At 43.7% G+C, this 20741-nt stretch overlaps 1 protein-coding gene across 5 annotated transcripts in view; it reads left to right on the top strand.

Moving 5' to 3' along the window:
* Positions 1-230: 230 nt before the first annotated feature.
* The window catches only part of LOC135902945 (uncharacterized), a 41747-nt gene continuing 21236 nt past the window's right edge, over positions 231-20741 (top strand). Inside the window, exons 1-7 of one of the 5 annotated variants that reach the window (XM_065433281.2) lie at positions 231-333; positions 2994-3121; positions 6520-6626; positions 10827-10847; positions 10958-10990; positions 12532-12552; positions 15822-15962. In XM_065433281.2, the coding sequence (XP_065289353.2) occupies positions 3039-3121; positions 6520-6626; positions 10827-10847; positions 10958-10990; positions 12532-12552; positions 15822-15962 (406 nt within the window). In that variant the 5' untranslated portion in view covers positions 231-333; positions 2994-3038. Of the gene's footprint in view, positions 417-2988; positions 3122-6519; positions 6627-10826; positions 10848-10957; positions 10991-12531; positions 12553-15821; positions 15963-20741 lie in introns of all 5 variants that reach the window. The other 4 variants (XM_065433282.2, XM_065433283.2, XM_065433284.2 and 1 more) reach the window with 4 other exon arrangements.

Genomic DNA, 20741 nt, shown 5'->3' with positions numbered 1-20741 from the left:
ACGAATGTATATAACGAATTTATAACACGAGGGAACGAGGATGTATCAAAATAAAAGTGTGTGTGTACCTTTCGTCACGATGCCCCCGATCAAGTCAATAAAGTTGTTCGTACCTTTGTTCAATATTCTGTGTTACCTCTTAGTTGCATTCTACACAGCTTCGCTGGTCATCTACCTTCACAGAGTGGAATGGCTCAGGACGTTTCTTTTTTTTTTTGTAGAGAGTTAGTCTGAGCAGCTGTATTGTGGTCAAAGAAGAAGAAACAGAAGAAAACGCGCATAGCTTTTGCCAGCTCCGAGCTTCACGGATATCAACGTTCAGTTCCTTACAACGTAAGCATTTCCGTTCACACCGATTCCGCTGCTCATTTTGCTTCAGATGATGGTGGAAGGTTGATTACAACTTTGAGCTGTATGTAAGTAACAGCGCTTTTCATATCTCTCCTATGATGAGGCAGGCGCATCCGTCATATAGCTTCGCATTCTGCGTTGGTGGCAGCTACGTATGGCACGGCTGAGCGCGCCCGCGTGGGTTCTATTTAAAGAGTGATCTGCGATGGGTACATAGTCTAAGTGCACCGAAGCTGATAGCTTCGAGTGCGCTATGTTCTCGCCGCTTAATTAGTGTTCTCATCATTCTCGCTGCTTGTTAATTTAGTTGGTAAGCGAAGGTTTACAAGTTTATTCGGCCAATAAAACTACCATCCCTACTTGCTATACCGGACTAAAAATTTGCTAACGCAATCGATGCTTCGGCTGTCATGGGAAACTGACTTTTCTTTATTTGATTGTGAAATACTAAGAAGAAAAAAATTATTGTCTCCTATTCAGTTCGCTTTTCCAGCTCCGGGAGCGGCTTGTCTACGCAGTTCAGTCAGAAACTAACAACGATATTTATCAAATATAAATGTGGAAGCAAGACGCTGGATTTTCTTCAGTGTTAAGAGGTTTGTTTGGCTATAGGGAACCCGTACAATTTTAGCGGATGCGACTGACACCCCATAACAATTAAATTTATTCTCTAGTATACTTTCAAATCTTGTAACTTAGCGAGGTCCAAAAGTTCTGCGAAAATCTTTCACCGTGGTTACTCTCGGCTGTTAGATTTTGTGTCTTTTTTTGTGTGTGATTGGTTTAGCACATTTGTTCTGGGATTTTTTTTATTTATAGCACTTTTTTACTGTTTACCGCATAATTCTTAGAGTACCTGGCTATATTAATTGAAGGTGATTTGTTAAAATACGCTTCTAGCATACCCAAAGTGCAAACCTTACCTTAGGCTCCGACTTGGTAAGCTAGATATAGCGCAAAAGGAAAAGTCGCGTAGCGGCACCACTTTCAACTTCCCGCCCTGAGTCTCCATGACGTCACGAATTTTGTTAGTGTCAGCTCGGAGTTAGTTAACGCTAACTCGACAAACAAGAATTCTGTTGCAGACTAATGGGATAAAAATGGGACAAAATGCTCAACCTCTACTGGTTTAAGTACTCCTCTGCAGAAAAGCGGTTGAAACATGCGGAAGTACTTTAATGTCTATGATGTCACTCTAACGTACGAACGGTACTGTTTGGGTGCAAAATTAAATACGATAAATCTTGGATGGCATATCACCTCATATGGATGGCATATCTCCTCCTTTAAGATGAAGAAAACCACAACTAAGAAGAAATAGTTCACCAATATAAACGGGATTAGTGTTCCCCTTTTGTATTCCTTTAAATCACTCTGTGAGAGTCGTCTCTACTGCCGCCTTTTAGTCTGCCTATCTCGACTTACTCTGCCCTTCAAGCAGAAAACTACGTCAAACAAGGCCACCAGAAGTGAACGTTTTCGAGATTGCGTTACCATTGTACAAGCATAATTGTTTGCGTGAACCCATTTTGTCTAGCTCTCTCTCTCATCTAAGACTGCTCTTACGCAATGCACCTGAATGCCTCATTCCCTTTTCCTCCCTTGACGCCGCTTTCGCTCTTCAAGGTGAATAGCCCTGGGTATTTCGTTACGCCAGGCTTGGCCTCGACTACAACTGCCCTTTGTTTTTTTTCCAACCGCAGCACAAGGTAATGCAGAACTTTAACAACAATGATTCCACTCTGCAGTCAGCGTTAAATGTCCGCGGACGTCGAAGTCTAAGAAAACGTTGAATTTTCTATAAATTCGCCACTGTAGCCTGTAAAACCACACAACACTATTTTATTTGAATATAATAGCCCATGGTGTAAACCCGACTACCGCGATGCGTAACAGAGTTGCGGAAATATACAGCTTTTTCTCAAATACCATGTTCCGTAAGCTTTTTACGCCGACTGTGCCTATATTGAACGCCATTCATTCTCCAATCCTATCAGCTATCGTTCTTAAAACATTTCTTGCTCTTTCTGTGTTGTGTTCCTGCTCATGAACAAATAATTTTCTTAACTTCTGGAATTGTCGAGCAAATACAAGTTTTCATATCTCAAAATCATTCCTAACTAGTTCTCGTTTTATTTTGCTCGTTTTGTCTACGCCGTCGACGAGGTGACTAGAGCCCTGCATTACTGTGTGTGAAAGTTTTACAATGAACAGCAACTGTGAACGCATTCATCGCTTCACCCTTCTAAATTACTGCTTGTCACGCTATTCACCTAAACGATGGGCCAAACGGGGATGCATTTCATAGCACGTTGATACACGTGACCCGTGAGTCTCGACATTTGTTTGCTCATTTGGACTATGAGTTTTTCAGCAGATAGCACAGTCACTTCCTAATTGGCGCACTGTCATAGGGACAGAATCATAGTAATTCCCACTGTGCGGCAATCGGAAAAAATATAATAAACCAGCGAAACTTCAACTAAGTCTTACATGTAGAACACCAACGAACTTACCTCTATTACTGTGTAGTTGAAGCCATCTTGAAAGTACTAAATTTCTTGTTGTTTCGTTCGCCCTGAGCTTCCAACGGAACAAAGCATTATTTGTTGTCCTGGCTTAACTCCTTCATTCTAGAACAGTGGTGACGCGGTACACAGCAGAGGCCGGCCACACAAACGACCGAGATGGCTGAACTTTCGGTGCTGCCTTCGACGATGGTGCGGTCTTCGATTCCATCCACCTTATCCAGGATGAACTTCTCTCCCCAGTAAGCATGTATGATGTTATCTTACAGTCATTATTGTTGCTTCTGCTATAAGAAGCGCCCTCCCCCCTTCCTCCATGCAATTATTCCTAACGAATTCCTGATAGGCACCAAAGATGGCTGGTCTTTCATAGCGTGCAAAATCTAAGCACTAGCATTTCAGTTGACCGCATAGGAATTGTTGGCTGCACGGGCACTGACCGTCATCACTGCCTTTAGACACCACATTCTTTTATCAACGAGCTGCCACTTTTGCGCGGATTGTTGCATAGCGAGCGCCTCGGTTATGATAACCTTGATCGCATGAGGTAGCGTACGAGCGTTTACTGGGCACGCAGTTAACTCTCCTAAATCAACGTTCTGCGTGAAGCTTGCGATTCAAATGTTTCATAACCGCCACCATAGCCACAAGGGACGCTGGCTAACACTTCCAAAGTTAACCTTCTATAACGTACACAAATAACTAAGAAAGTGGTCAGGAGGACGCCCTCTTCGTTAGTCTATAGTGATAACGCACCACACACATTATGGATTCGACTCCCGCTGTCGGCAAGTGGTCTTTTCGTTTACTCATTTATTTCCAGGTACTCGTCCAACCTTCATTTCCGTTTTCCCTATTACGTATACATAGTTAAATTTAACAATTATACTCTCCTATGCTTTCTCTGGCTTCACTGTCTGTTTCATTCCTTTTTACGTGGCCTCAGCAAAAAAAAAAAAATCAAGCTCGTTGGTTTCCGTTATTCGGCTCGCTCATTGCCACCCCTCAGAAGCATAAAAATACTCAGAGTATGAATTTAAATAATAAACGTACGCTTCTGAAGAGGCGTTATGACCCTGAGCCGAAGATTAGTCTTAATTCGGCTAAGATCTCTTAACAAACGCTAAGGCTAGTACGCATGGAATCATGCACGCAGAGAACGGAAATAATATTCTGGCTTCGTATTAAAAGATAAGCATCCGAGGACACCTAAGCGTTGCTTATTAGTTGTGAATTTGAAAGCATTAATGTCCACTTGAAGGCCACTGAGCGGTCCTTCGAGAATTGCGATGCGAGTATCGTGCCATAGGGGTGCGTGCTGCCCGAGCCACCAAGCAGCCGCCGCCTATGGTGCCAACGCTGCATGCCACTGACGTCCTGCGCGACAAGAGACCGAGGAAGCAGCAGCACCCACCAAGGCCGGCAGGCGCACCCAGCAGCTAAGTCCAGTGGGTGTAAGAGAGAGACATACGGACCGTGCGCCTGCTTCCGAGAGTGAGAGCGAGGGTGACGTGGCGTCGCGGCGATGCCCTCTCCCTTCACGCAACATCTGGCGCGCTATGTCGACAGCAGAGGTCCTCTTTCACCCTTTCTGCTCCGTCAAGGCTCGTTGGTGACGTGGAAGGCTCGTGACGTGGCGTCGCATCCAATGGGATGCGACGCAACGTGTGCGTGCTGTTTAGCTTCTACGGATGCCGGTTTTTTTCTGGCTCAATTAACCATTTGATACTTTTGCATCAAAAGCGTATCGTCAGCGTGGAAATCGCTCAGGCCAGCGCTAGTTTCGGGAATTCTGCATTGTTTTGAAATGCCACATTTTTCTTCTCCCATGCTAACTGCCATGTTCCGCTTCAAAAAATGTAAAAACTATAAATTCCTGATGTTTTACGTGTCAACACAACGATCTCATTATGAGACACGCCGTTAATTTTTGACCACATGGGGTTCTTCAACCTGCACCCAATGCGCATTACACGAGCGTTCTTGCATTCTGTCGTCATTCAAATGCGGCTGCTGCCGCCGGCATCAAACCTGCGACTTCGTACTCAACAGCTCAATGCCATAGCCACTAAACTACCGCGGCGCTTTTTTTTAATGTCTCGACAGCGTGCAAAGCCAGACTTCTGAACTCATCGGAGCGACGCCTTAGAAATGAGCTGCTAAATGAAATTGGGCTTTCGCTATTGATAATAAACCGGCTAATAACACCCGCATTTATCGCTTTTTTTTCTTTTAATTTTCTTAGCATGTTGATAAAAGAAAGCAAATGTTCGCTGCTCACTACATGGTAGTAACTTCTCGCGTCCAATTTCACTCTCTCTTCAAGCGTTCATTCTCGTACATTACAGCGAGAGCAAGTTTGCATATCACACACTGAAATGCTGTGCGCCAGTTGAAGTTTAATGTAATTGCAAAACAATAATGCTCACTAGTATGGGTGTATTTCTATTTTTTAGAAGTGTGCACAAGGCGCATATCTATCACGGACGGTATTTTCTGCGTCTTTGCATGTCGTAGCACTAAGGAAAGAATAGTACCAGGGGTACAGCGGTAAAAGAAACAGAACGCATGCTGATTAGTGCCGTTTATTGTTGTGTGGTAAAACTACGCCTTAATAGGTGCACAACTTGTCTGAATATCTAAGAGTGTATTTGGACAAAGGTGGATTAAGCCCACTCTCGGAGGAGTGCGAAAGTGCTCGGAAGAGGGATTTAACGTGGGAAAAAATTTATTCTTGCTAGAACAATTGCCAGTGCTTACGTTAATTTTGGATGGTGCAGTTGCGTTCTTGTTTTTGTTGTTGCTCCTTTATTTTGTTTCTTTTGTTTTATAGATCATCTATTAGTGAATGGCGTGAAGTCGTAGCAGGAAGAGAACATTTCTTTTTTAATTGGATTTCGTGTGCGTGCCTTGTATCATGTGTTTGCGTGTTGTAAACGTACCAATCACTTCGTTAGATAGCGTTTGTCTAATATGACGGCAGATTTTATAAATACGGCACCTCTAGCTTAGATTTATTAGTGGTATCAATAATTGACAGAAACTTCATGCTGTCAGTAAACGACCGGAGTCCTTTAACATTAAGCATCATGCGTAACGTCAAGTAATCCGAAGAAAAGATGTGCAAGTCAATGCACAATTATCACGCCTGTATTTCTTTGTGGATAACCGCTAATTGTATGTAAATAAAATCAATCGTGCCCTGTCAAAGCCGTGATTCATAACAGGTGAATACAATTTCATGTATAACGAAAAGTGTTTAGCATTCTGCCACATACAAAGATGCTTACACTTGATCCATATAGCAACTGATTTCAATAAATGAGATTAAAATATGCGTTAAGTTATACTGTATTGGCTTACCATCAATGCACCAATGCTGGGCTGAGATAACGTAACGGTTTTCTGCAATCGCGATTCCTACTCGCTATTCGTCACTTATCCAAGCTGTACCCCAACCACGTTATCACGGGGATCTGGTAGTTGTGAACTTAGGAGGTAGAGATAATAGTTTTTCAGCGGAATCGAATGGAAAAAAAGAAATATTTGCGCTGTACCGACAAATCGTTATTGCTTTTTTAGCCTGAACGACGTGTTGGACTAACGCGGCTTTGACTCATTCATTGCCTTATGTATTCAGGGTCCAGAATACGATGCCCGCGCAATACTGCAGTTTATGTGTGGTCGGAACATTGATCCTCGCTGTGTCTGGGTATGCCTTCTACCTGGCCTTTCTAAAGAATCGAGGTAGGTCATCCATCGGTGAAGGTATTTAATATCAGGCGAGTGTTCTATTCCATAAAGTAGCAGGTTTTCTGGTCCTTTGAAAACAGACGCCTTTACAGAAGCCGATACAGGCACAAATAGTGAAAATATAGAACTTTGACATGGGTGAGACATTCCAGGCACAATGTCAGATAGATAATGCGACTTTTATTGCTTTAGCATTCATTTCGTACTTCACTCACATTCCGAGGGCTAAGTGTATCTATGCATGTATGTTAGTGTCTATCCGTCTTCCCGCCTAACTGGGTCACTGGGTAGCCCGTCAGTGAATGGGTAGGGCTTCCGGCTGCTGTCCTGAGAGAACAGGGACGCCATAGCGTAAAGCTGTTCCTAACCTTTCGATTTCAATTGTGCAGCCCGCCCTCCGCGATTGGTCAAACTTTTTTCGACCACCGCGACTTCGCCTGTCTGTCATGCTACATCATGAAAAGTGCAATAGTTCCCCATCTGACATGACGTCTGCACACTAATTATGCATGATTCGATCGAAAAATCGAAAAATAATTAGTTCTGATACGACGCATTTTCGCCATTAACCCTCTGCTATCGCTCAAAAGGGTTCAGGCCGCACCCGCTTCACCTGTCGGTCTCTCGTCCTCTCAGAGCCTCGAAAACTCATTGCGTCAAATTGACGTGCACGCATTAAACATGCAATAATATGCCGAACGAAACTGGATTTCTCTCTGAATAGTCAAAGACTGCCCCGTTCCGAAACGAATAGAAGATGGCTGGCCGCCGATCGCTGATGCACTGGCGACACGCAGCTGCCGGACAGTATGTGTTTATTTGCCCATAACAAAACTTTTTGCGTGGCCGTATAACGTTATCGAGCACTTCGGGCACGTATACAACATCGCTCTGGCAACTCTCCTTTGCTCAAGATCTGTTTCAGCGGCATTTATAACAGTCCGTTGCACGCCGTCACGATTTTCGACCAGCCACCGCAAGCTAATTAAGGAAAAGCGGACCAATGGCAGACGCCAACACCACCCTCTTTATCAGGTTATCTGTTTTCACTGCGCTGGTTCCGCCCCGTCGATATCCTCTCCACTTGAGCGTGCTCCTCCCCTATTGTCAGCCAACTAGACAAGAAAAAACTACTTAATGTAGGAAATGTTATTCCTTTTGAAAAGAAACAAAAGTGACCTCCTATAAACGAGGAGAGCGTTTGGTTGAGCTGTTCAGGCAACGCTGTGGTTCACTGCCCGATGCTTGCGCCGGCGGTTTCGTAAATTTAGCCTCAGGAGATTGATGAAGTTTACGAATAGCGGCAAATGGTTGTTCGCCCCGTTGGGCGTGTTTCCAGAGGGAATCGCCAATCCTGCTAAAGCCATCGTGAATTGAAGATATACGCGTTATGACCAGCGGGGAAATCAATAAAAACCACAGCAAACTAAACAAATTCACAAAGTTAGCATAATTCACAAGTGCTGTGTTTCAGATAGGGCCATACGGCGAATTAAAACTTGTCTCAGTTGGTAGGGGAGATTTAATTCAGGTCTCTGCAGCTTGGTGTAGCTACGAGACATACATGCTGACCAGTAAGCTATCGCCGAATGTACAGACCCGACAAATTTGAGGGGCTCTGGCTCATGACCACGTAATTACTGACAAGAAAGAAAGCGCGATTAAATGAAGATAGTAACATTTGCCTTGTTCGTGGCGCTACATGTGCTTTTATCTTTTACAGAGGTACATAGAGCAGCTATCTTTGGCAGGGCGTTATAATGGCCATTCTCTATAATAGGGATTCATGTCGTGTTCCAAATTTCAACCACTTGCGTCGTTTCAGCTTACATCTACTTATTCAGGATCATATTTTATCAGGGGCGCTATAACGTAAAACTCAAATAAAACGTAAACTAAACTAAATTCACTTTCACATTCACTGAATCTTTGCAACCTTTATTTGGTCGTGAGCTTATGAGCCAATGAGGCGGGACAACATTTTCAGACCAGTCAGTGCAGGCGGATTTGGCCTGTGGTGCTATAATGTAAAACTATTACAAACTTTTCTATTCCAATTCTGCAATCAGCCTTCCTCAATCGGTCAAAAACTTTTTGGACCACCCTCGCTTCACCTGTCTGTCACGCGATGTCACGAAAACCGCGATAGCTCCCCATTTGATATGACGTGTACACACTGATTATGCATGATTTGACCGAACAAAAGAAAAATAGTTATTTCTGATTCGACGCCTTTTCACCAGTAGCCCTCGGCTATTGGCTAAAGGTTTTCGGGCTGCATCCACTTCACCTGCCTGTCACATGACGTCACAAAACCGCAAAAACTAGACTGCGTTAACGTGACGTGTACGCGTTAAAGATGCATTAGTATGCCGCACAAACCTAATTTTCTTCTTAGTAGCTGCAGGCTGCTCCGTTCCGAAAGGAATAAAAGGTGGCTGCCGCCGATCACTCAGGCACTGGCTACTCGCCCCTGCCGGAGAGCATGAATTTATTTGCCTATAATAAAACTGTTTCCGAGGCCGTGTAACGTTGTAGAGCTTTTTCGGCACATTTATGCCCTCATTCTTCCAACTCTTCTTTGCTGAGGATCCATTTTATGGCGTTGCATGCCGCCGCAATTTTCGACCAGCCACCGCAAGCTAAGTAGGGGAGAGCAGACCAGTCAAAGACGCCGACACCACCCTCTTAATCCGGTTATCGATTTTCAGTGCAGTGGCTCGGCCCCATCGAATTCCTCTCCACTTGAGCGTACTCCTCGCCTCTTATCAGCCAATTAGATAACGCAAGCCGCTCAGTGTAGGCAATGTTATTCGTTTTTCAGGCAAACAAAAGGGACCTCCTATGAACGAGGAGAGCATTTGATTGTTTTGTTCAGACAACCGTGCTGGTGACCACCCGATGCTTGCGTCGGCAGCTGCGCAAATTTGACGTCAGGAGATTGGAATAAAAACATGTTGGAATAGTTTTACGTTATAAGACCCCAGGATTATTTTTATTGCCTTTTGTAGCAATGGAACTTAAACGTACTTTAGCATAGCTTCGTATTTATATGCCAAAGTGCCTGAGAAAACCTCACAATGTTTCCATCTCGTCAGTATTTTGCTATTATGTTACCTCGTTCATCGAAGTTAACCCTTTCATGTGTAAATCGTTTGTACACGAAACAGGGATAGTAGGTGGTTTTTCCACAAGGCATCGTCGTAAATGTTCCAGATTAAGATTTCAGATATTATAAAAGTCAAGTTTGCTGAAGTACTCTGCTGTAAAGTATTGTTCACATTGCCCATTACATGTACTGACAAAAAAAAGTTAATTTTCCAATTACTCCAGACAATAAATAACACTTAGAGTGTCTTTTCTATGGCCGAGTAATAAAATTAATACTTCACTTTCCGTGACACTACCTGAAGCAGGAGCCTGCGTGAACTGTAACCACGTAGCCTTAGAAGATGGGCCGATTCCGCTTCATCGCTGCCTTCACGCTGCAGTGCCGGCACATATTCACAACAAAACAGACTCGCAGCAAAGTTCGAATAAATTAAGATTTTGGTACGGTAAAATATGGTTGGAAACCTTTGCACGTGCTTTCTGAGATTGCAAGTCGCGCGAAGCAAGCAAGCAGCAGGAAATACTGTAAGTCCATTTTACCATGAACAGAGGGCACCACTGCATTTATTTCTTTAATTTGACAAGGTTTCTGTAAGATGGCAAGATATTCCTGTGTTTAGAATGATGCTACCCGCGACCGTGTTACGCACATGTCGGTTGGAAGCGTAGTTCCTACCGCCCATGAAAGTGTTAGCATAAGGCAGCCGAAATGTCTTTTCACCGCTAAAAGCAGTAAAGCGCTAAGAAAATGGGGTTCATCGGATTCGTTACTTCGTCATGTTTTGGTGCAGGGAGGGGCGACGTGACGTAGCTATATAAGCCAGAGTTGAGCTCAAATGTATCCTTAAGCCAATTGTTCTATTATCGCTTCGCAATCACCCCTTTGCGCTGGCGAGCCGGTCATATTGCATCAGGCCTCTCACAAATGCCGACAGTTTTCCGTCAGGTTCATCTCGTATGCACCTACCACACGCTTCACAACTGTCTAAAAGTTTCTTTCAGTGCTACGTCTACGGGGTTGAGGAATAAAACTAACGACTCTGCCACAGTCGTTTCTTATTGGTCTTAATTTTTCGTTCACAGATCCGGCCAACGTTCAAGGAGGTAGAGTGCAATTTTCCTTTTTCTTGTCGTTCTCTTTGAGAGGTACTTTCTTTTTTATTGTTATCGGGTCTAAAGTTGACGCAACATTTGTCTTGTGTTCTCCTTTACAGCTTCTATCACCACCACCGTTTCTCCCCAGGAGTGTATGTAGGCTCTTTCTCCCATATCCACCTCGTAAAGGAATCATTGAAAGAAACCTTAGGGCTAGGTTGCTGGATATTTTGCAGCCTAGACGCGTCAGTTATTAAGAGCACTTTTCGAGACAACTTATTACGTTCTGTTGCTCATCCTCTCCTGTCTAGTATTACGTTTGTCATTGTCATGTGTTAGAAGCTCTCCATGCTCGTGTAGCAGAAGCATGCGGGTAATAATAATGTAATCACCACAAGTTAAGGACAAAAAAAGCCCATTAATGCGAAGTTTGTACAAACCGAGTCGAAATTTCGTAAATATAAGTGAAAGCCATCAACGGTGTGCGGTTAAAATTTGAACCTCGAACTTGTTTGTTTACATTGTAACAAATAATGGTGAAGCGGATGGGCGCCCCGTCAGCTGATAAGGAGCCCCTGCATAAATATTCATTCGTTTTTCATCGGCTGACATTGCACGATTCGCTTTACCACAGTTCGCTCCAAAATTAAAAATTATTTATGAACTTTAGCATTTTACGACACACTCTTTATGGCTATCACTAGTACGTACGATATGTCTGTTTTGTTGCTGTGAAGCTACACATCGAACGGTCTCCTCGTCATCCTGTGGCGATCGTATGAAAGTCGGTATAGGGAGACTTGGGCGTTTTCTGTTACTACTTCAGCGTGTGCTACAGTATGCGTTTGGAAATGTTGGTGCAAGTAGCATCCGTTTATCGATAAGAACTTACCCTATCGTGTATCGAGAGGCTAAGGCTTCCTTGTGGCCGCCACAAAGCCGCAGCATCCATAACCGACCACTGCGGCTGTATGTTGATAAAGACGCACTGTGAAGGCTTACATACTGAGGTACAAGTAAGGCATGAAAGAATGGTCAGTCAGCGAAATTAATACGCCGCTATCCTGTACGGTCTCCCTCATATCAATAGCGCTTAGATTTTTTGCCCGGAATATTTCATAAAATACGCGCAAGCTGTAAATTGTACGATATATGAAAACAAAAGCTACTGAAAAGCCGAATTCAAATAATACGTCTTTATTTTTATGTCATCACAAACAACATATGTGCAGCACAGGGTAAACACCAAAATAAACTTTTTGAGATGATCGAATGTGAGTGGCAAAATGCAGAAAAAAAAATTAAGGTTTATTTTGTCGTCAGAATGGCTCGTGGCAAAACCGTCTTCAATTCCCTGCCGCGGTGGCTGCATTCCTATGAGAGCGAAATGCAAAAACGCTCTTGTACCATGCATTAGGTGCACGCTACAGAACTCCAGCGGGTCAAAATAGAGATAAAAAGCCTCATAACAATACCGTGCCTTATTCTCATATCATGGTTTTGACATCTAAAACTGCAAATTTTCGTTACATTTAGTGGCAAAACTCTCAATGCATTTGCCTTCTGTTTAACGTCCGGATGGCTCGTATCTCGCAACGCTACGCTGACCTCCTAAGTCAGCAGTGACGTACACCTCATTAGCTAATGACTAATATTTGTGTTTTGTTGTAATACATTTTCTTATTATTCGCAGGTAACAAATTGCCGTGGGTAGGTAAGTCACTCTTAGCCTGCTCTTTTTGTGTTGTCGGAGCGGAGAAAAAATCCAATGAACCATCACTGCTCCATCAGCAACCTGCCTTCAAGCTGTTCTACCTATTCTTGGTCGTCAAGTGTCGTCTGTCTCTGTAAACAAAATGTCTTTTCGGCTATGGGCAAACGGGGACAAAAAAGTGTTCAGTACGAAGACGAAAACCACGCTCTGAATGCCAGTTGGCCGTTTTGATATCAAGCTGACATACGCTGTTCACAAAACAAGCACCCGAAAATGTGAGGTTGTGTATACGGACGGAATGTCACCAGCACACGCCGGCATATATGCCATCATTTGAATCCGAGACTATGTGAAATGGCTGTTGCGTTTCCTAAGCCGTGTTAAATTGTAGCCGCTTTAAATAAAAGATGAAATACATCTAGTCTATCGCTTCTAGAAAAGCGATCACGCGCATCCGTTTGGTCATTGCTAAAGAACGTCGGCGTTTTTAGTCCGTAGTTTTGACATTGTGAGTATTAAAGGACACTAAAGACAAATACTAAGCCGGCGTGGATTGTTTAAATACCACTCCAGAAACCTCGCAACACTTGTTTCATGCCAAGAAAAGACTTAATTCGCAAGAAAGTTGCATCTGAAGGGTCCGAATACCTTTTTTCTAAATTCAAATCTCCAATCACCCAACCGAAGAGGAATTAGTGATGTTGCATACGCTATCATCACCCTTTGCTGTCGTCGGAGAGTCGCCCGACATACGGTGGTACCCAGCCAAGACGCTAGGTGCTCTTGAGATGATCGAATGTGAGTGGCAAAATGCAGTTAGAAAAAAATTAAGGTTTATTTTGTCGTCAGAATGGCTCGTGGCAAAACCGTCTTCAATTCCCTGCCGCGGTGGCTGCATTCCTATGAGGGCGAAATGCAAAAACTACTGGACTCGCCGCTGCAGCTGCTTTTTGGTCAAGTGGCGTTCACCGTTCGGGCATCCCGCGACATTTGCTTGCTGCGTGCAGCTTGTACGGGTTCCGCGTCCCAGCAAAACCAGCGCAGCACTCCGCGATAACGTAACTACTGGAACACCAAAGCGTGGGCGGCGCTGAGTCGAGCGAGAACGAAACCTTTCGACCACCCACGTCGTTGGCAAGGGTAGATTCAATTAGTCATTTTTTCTAAAAATGAAACAGAACTTCACAAGTACCATTTTATCTGGTCTTATAGTACCATATAAGGATGTTTTTTTGCAACGAATAGTCGAGTACTAGTGACAGAAATCAACGGAAGAGTGCTGTCGTCGTCGGGCAAGTTCTTGAATGCACCAGGGTAGTCTCTAATCACGTCCTGCATTTACCTACGTTTCTCGATTATTAAGGCTCTGTTCGCGATAATATTGACGCCTTGGAGATTCTCGAGCGCTAATCTATCATTTTAGCTTGACTTAATATTTGCCTTTAGTGTCCCTTCAAACACTGTTTCCCTGCATGATCTCGACGAGGGACTGCAGTGTCAGAGCATGCCTTGTAGCTTGCACTCAACCACCGAATTAGGCAGTTTTTGTATCACGTAAGAGGTGCTTTACGAATGCTAAACGAATGCTCCGCGCGCAGCTCGTGGTAAGCGATAACGTTCACTTCACCATAACTTAAAACTGCTACGCAAACGTATGTAACGTTATGGCATGAAAGTGTGCCCGTCGCCTTGACTTGGCTTGTTCTTTTCTTCCTGCTGTGTTTTTTTTTCTGAATACTGCGATGATTCGTGCGCCTAGGAACTTGCGCGCATGAAGAAGTCAGACAACACGAAGTCGCTAATTTATGAACAATGGCAGCTGCACGAAAAGCACTAACAGTACTTGACGAGTCGCAGAAAGTGGAACGCAAGTCGGTGACATAAGAAATGACACTTATGAAGATTATGCAATGGTTCGCGAAGGTAAATGAATGTCTCTCGTGGATGAAGACGGTGACCCACACGCGCAGCTTTGCGAAGACCGAAGCGCTGGGCATTGAGGCGTTGAGTTGCTTGAAGCCGCGTCGCTCAGGCGCCTGAATCATGTTGCGGACTCCAGGCCCGCTCCTTGAATGCAGGGCAGCTTCGTGGTGGACTGCGGCATCGTCCCGGCGGCCTAGTCGCTCTCACGAAGCCAGCACACCTTGCGACCTGTTAAAGCCGGCTACAGCGCGGCCCCATCCCGATGCTGCCACCACACTTCATTTACTTCGTTCAGTGCAATTTGAAACCGACACTTGAATCTTCTACTCAAAGACTAAATCAGATGCGTGGACTACCGTAGCGAAATGTTGCTCTCTCGAGCTTCTCTTGAGGGCCTCATTTGTGTAGGCCAAACAATCCTACCACAGAAAGGTCGTTTGCTATAGGTCACTTTGTATTCTGGTCTTGAGGCAAGCAGTCCGAAAAAAAAGAAACCTTGACGAATACTGTGTCCATCTTTCTTTGCTTCATACGAAGTTTTTTTTTTTTTTTCGAAGCTTGCCTCAACCAACATCACAATGCCCAGCATGCTTCAAGTAAGACCCAACTAATAATCATTCATCAGCTTATGCTGAAAAGGGGCGAGATTTGAGCAACACTTGGCCAAAGTTTGTTATTACGAGCATTGGCACCAGCTAAATGTTCGCGCCTTTCTATGCAGGTAGGGCACGCAACAGAAACGTAGAGAATTCGTACGCAACAAATGTATCTTCGTGTTTTCAGGGAAAAGTCATGAAATACTTCACTGCGTAGTTCTGTGTGAAGTTTTGCCTGCATTTGTCGGAGTGGCTTAATGGGGAACCAAGAACGTGCACATAGTATTTTTCCTTGCTTAGAAAGCGGCTATAGAGAGGATTGCTCGTCGCACATCCATAGAATTGCGTGCAGCGAGCGTTTTGTACGTTTATTTTCTGATGTCGTTTTAATTTATTCTCATGGTGCCTTTCATCCGCAGCAACAGCAAACCTCCCTCCCACATACACACTCTCTTCTCCAAGTACGCGAAACCTTCATGCACGTGCAATTGGAGTAAAGTATTATTAGGAAACACATTGCTGCCTTTGGGAATCGGTGTTCGTGAAAGAACACGAGCAGGGTTCACGAAACTTTTATTTCCTAAGTGCGATTAGCCATTGGCCAGTCGCTTTCGCTAATGTTTCGAACATCAAGATCGGCTGAAATTTTCTCTTAAAACAACTATATATGGTGCAAAAGGGTTTTGTGCGTACGTGCGTGCGTGCGCACGTGAGTCCAATACCTTATGCAATGCATCATGTCTTCCACAGCCAATAAAGAGGAGCCTCCGCTACTCTGTTCGTTGGACGGTCGCTACACGTTCCCCTATCCTGTCCAGATGTGCTCCTACATCATCTTCCTTTCGGCCATGATTGACGTGGACAACGGCAAAGTCGAACCACTAGCGGGAAGTAAGTTCTCTACTGATTACCACCACATTTCATGAAAGAAAGAAAGAAAGAAAGAAAGAAAGAAAGAAAGAAAGAAAGAAAGAAAGGAGAAAAGAAAGGAAGAAGGCACTACGTAGCGTAGAATGACATGTGCCATCAAATTGCATTTGTCAAACCTGCTTTCAAAGACCATTTATTATCTCATTTTATCCCTATCAACCTTACTGAGTCCACTTCAGAAGATACAGGCTTCTGTAGTGCTCCCTCGTTATCTATTATCTTCATTGAAGGCGTCAACGCACTTGTGTGCTCCGTATACGATATCATTTTCCTTTCTCACCAGCTGCGTTTTTGCTTTTCCCTTTTATTCTTCATTCCCCTTTAAAGCGAAGCTTTCTTGGCGAATCTCGCCCGATATTGTTGACCACAGCTACTAATGCAGCTGTCAAGCCGAATAGGCGCGGGCTTCACGACACATGGCACGTGCACGCTTGTCAGTTTCCGTTAAGTAATGATTCGCCGTGGTGGCTTAGCGGCTATTGAGTTACGCTGCTAAGCACAAGGTCGTGGGATCAAATCCCCGCCACGGCGGTTGCATTTCGATGGGGACGGTGGACGGGCCAAATGCGAAAACGGCCCATGTCCCGTGCATTGACGGCTCGTTAAGTATCCCCTGGTGAAGATTAATCCGGAGTCGCCCACTACGGCATGCCTCATTATCAAATAGTGGGTTCGGCACGTAAAAGCCCACAATTCAATTGATGAAGTCGTAGACGCGAGGAGAGAGAGAGAGAGAAAGAAGTTTAATGATACGAAATGCCGAGAGGTCGGCCTGAGGTATATTCTGCTAGCCAGCTACTCGGCATTGGGGGAAGGGGAAGTGGGAAAGAAAGAGGGAAGAAAGAGGTGCATGATGGGTGACGATGACGGAACAAGGAAGATATAGAACATATGGCATGCAATCTGCAATTCTCAAAGTCTGAGGTGAAATGGAAAAAATAATGGGCTGCCATACCATAACACTGTCTTTCGCGTCGTACTTCTCTCAGTATACATCTCTTCTCGCCGCTCAACAAACATCAAACATGTCGTTTATCCTCGTGACATCATTGCATCGACTTCTAACTGCTTGCATTCGCATGAACTGTAGTTTGCACTTAGGTTTATAGATTGTGAACCTTGTGTAGCAATAACATGAACATTGTATCAGTTCATACGCTGCATATGATAATATAGAGAATTGTAAGCGCCGCACTTAGCTTATAGCACCTAATTACCCCTTTACGAAAGCTTTCTTTATTACAGCATCCAAAATCCCCGTTGGATTAGCATGAGGTTTTAATTCATTCGCTTGCTTTTCTTGCCACATGAATTATAAAAAGAATCAAATCAAATCAAAGCAAATCTTTATTTCCACCATGTACATTACAAATGGAGGATAACAGAAAAAAAGCTGCCAATAGGCGGCTTGACGAGTCCGCAGCCCCATGTAATGAGCAGCGTTTGGGCATCAGCAATGAAAAACAGTCAATAAACAAATGTAAACACTTGATCAGTGCAGAACAAAAGTCAAACACAAGGATTCGAAAACAATGAAATAAATAAATAGATAAAAGCCAGAATAAGTAAATCGGTTTTCTTCTTCTGCAAACATAGATCTAAGTTTAGCAGTGGTACAAATAAATAAGTCAAAATTAGTAGATTGATAATAGCTTAGCAGTGATGGCAAAGAATAACGCAACGTGCAGCAACGTTCCAATATTCTCCATGTCTGGTAGCATAATAGTGCTCATCTTTTTCTAATTGTGCCAATTTACCTGGGTTAGGTATGTTATATCTCACTTCATATTTCAACCTAGTATTTAAACGAGAGTGGTATGACTTATTAGCCGTGATAATATGCGCTCTATGGAGAAAACCTGTAGTTGTTGCATTAAAATCAGCATTGTACACGTGGCGTAGGTATCATTTCTGCATAACGTAATTTTTTTGTAGGTTCGAAAATGTAGTTCTACCCCAGACAAGTTGGCAGTAGATAACATGTGAATAGAAAAGAGAATTATGAACAAGTATTTTAAGTTTTGCAGAAAGTATGTATCTGAGACGACCAAGTATTCCAGTTATTCAAGCAAGGTTTGTTACTAGTAAGTTCACATGGGATTCGCAGCACATGTCTGCAGTAAATGTCACAACGAGGCATTTAAAATGGTCAACAATATCTACAGGATGAGAGTTTTAAATAATATCGGCATGAGAAGGGACTGGCTTATTTTTGTCCCGATAGATTACTGCTTTTGTTTTATTTTCGTTAATCTTCATAGAGTTATATGAGGACCAATGTTGTAGCTGTAGCTATCATTACAATAAAGATATGGTTATTGATGTTACCACCAGCAAAAAAATATGGTAGTGTCATCTGCATATATAATAAATTTCGCACTCTCATTAATATTAACAATGTCTTTTATATATAGGTTAAATAGCAAGGGCTCCAATGGGTCTTGGGGGACACCACGATGCAGTGGAAGAACTTGTGATCGTGAGTCATTGATTTTGGACAACTTGTCGCCGATTGGATAAATATGACCTCAGCAATTGTAACCCACACCCGCGTATAGCACAAATATCCAAGTTATCCAGCAAAACTTAATGATTAACCAAGTCAAAAGCCCTGGAGAAGTCGACAAATAAGCCAATCACTACTTTCTTGCTTTCAAATTGTGTTAAATATTGTCCTTTTGGTGAAGCAAGGCTAGTTCTTTTGACATGTTGAATGGTGAACTATTATGCATAAGAAACGTCCTCCATCTGTTCGTCCAGGGACTGAATCGTCTATATACGACAATCGCGGTTATCCTGCACTTTATTCATTGATACGTGTCGCCATTTGCAGCCGACTTTCTCCCTGTAGACTGCAAGACTGTTGCTGTCCCTTGTTACAGTATCCAAACGTAACGAATATTTGACAACTTCGAATAGCGCATTTCGATTTATTCTTAATTTCAATCTTCGATTGAAATTAATAAATTCGAATATTCGGACGTCCCTAGATGCTGAATGTATACGCTAGCACATCGCGTTAGGAAGTGAGGAAAGGCAAGGTACAAGCTTCGATATATATATATATATATATATATATATATATATATATATATATATATATATGTGTGTGTGTGTGTGTGTGTGCGTGCGTGTGCGTGTGCGTGTGCGTGTGCGTGTGCGTGTGTGTGTGTGTGTGTGTGTGTGTGTGTGTGTGTGTGTGTGTGTGTGTGTGTGTGTGTGTGTGTGTGTGTGTGTGTGTGTGTGTGTGTGTGTGTGTGTGTGTGTGTGTGTGTGTGTGTGTGTGTGTGTGTGTGTGTGTCCAACATAAGGTTGTTTCACATGGCGCGATTGGGGCGAAAAAATCGTTCGGCCACGCACGTTGCAGAGCGATTTTCGCTGACAGCTTTCACATGGGTTTGCGGTAACGCGATTTCCGTAGCAGCGATGCGCAAGGTTGCCTCCTGCTCACAAAGTATCTATGCCTGCATCGTTAAGCAAAGACAAGTAAACTAGTCAAGTATTACAATTTTCCTATTATTATTTGACAATAGAATAGGTACACCATTTCTTTAACGTTTAAGAGCGTTCAGACTTAACGACAGCTTGCAGATACGGTAAGTGAGGTGCTGCACAACACCGCAAGTATGAGCGTGCGGCTTGTTCCGCGTCGGTTGGGTGGTTCCGTTTAGTACACTCAAGTTTCATTGTTACTATGGAAACCACAACTTTTTTTCCCTGGATGAGTATTTGCTTTTGCAGAAAAACAAGCTACTATTGAGCGTGCATATATAAGCAGCTGGTGCAACTTTTAGCGATAAAGACTTGACAACGGTGGTGATCGAGTGGCTACGTGCCTTATGTTGAATCGGTGTCCTTCTACCGGCCTGGATAGCGTGCACCTTTTCCTTTCAAACGAATTGTGTGCGCGGAAGAAAATAAAAATGTTTATGAAGCTCCAAAGCCGAAAACGCTGGTGGGTACGCCCTATTAAAGCAGCTCAAACTGGCACGTGACATTGCCCCACAACGCTACCAACGTGCGGTAAAACAGGAAAGCGCCTATTTTGACAGCGCTTTGCTTCGTCACAGATCGCCCCTCCCACATCGCGCCGATCGCTGCGATGCAGCGACGCTAGGACTAACTTGTTGGAATCCAGTCGCGGAGAGCCCACGATGTCGCGGCGGTCGCTGAGCGATGGAATTCGCTGTGTCGCTGACTGAAAATCGCGTCATGTGAAACAGCCTATACGCGTCGCACTTTTGAGTGCATGGAGGAGGACAAACTCCATAAATCCCGCTCTCGTTCGCTCCCCTTAATGTTATGTGCTATCGTCACAGTCATGTGAACGTGGGATGTCTAGCTCCTAAAAATTTGTCAAATCCTGCCAACCATTCTGTGGTTGTATTCCACTGGGTTCTCTTTTCACTGTACGTTTATGCTTCCAAATTTTACTGTCTAAGTTAAAGAAGAACCTGGGAGTGACCCAACAGTGCAAACATCGTGTCTTCTCTTATTGCACTGATTTCCCCCTGTTTGTTCTTTAAAGGCCAAATAAAGTAAGTGTCGGACTGCGTAGAAATAGTAGATAAGAGCACACTAGCAGACATAGAATTTACGAAACACATAGAAACAAGCGCACATGAAATACTCGATCATCTATGGAAGTCAGCGCTTGTGTCAGAAATTTGTCCTCTAGAGCCTGCTTTTTTTGTTGTTGCAATGGATTACCAACTGGTCTGGCCACGCCATGTAAAAAGC

Source organism: Dermacentor albipictus, chromosome 3 (genome assembly GCF_038994185.2).
Source record: "Dermacentor albipictus isolate Rhodes 1998 colony chromosome 3, USDA_Dalb.pri_finalv2, whole genome shotgun sequence".
NCBI classification, from domain to species: Eukaryota; Metazoa; Arthropoda; class Arachnida; order Ixodida; family Ixodidae; genus Dermacentor; species Dermacentor albipictus.
The sequence above is the reverse complement of the archived record's forward strand: the minus strand, read 5'-3'. Positions and strand labels throughout refer to the sequence as shown.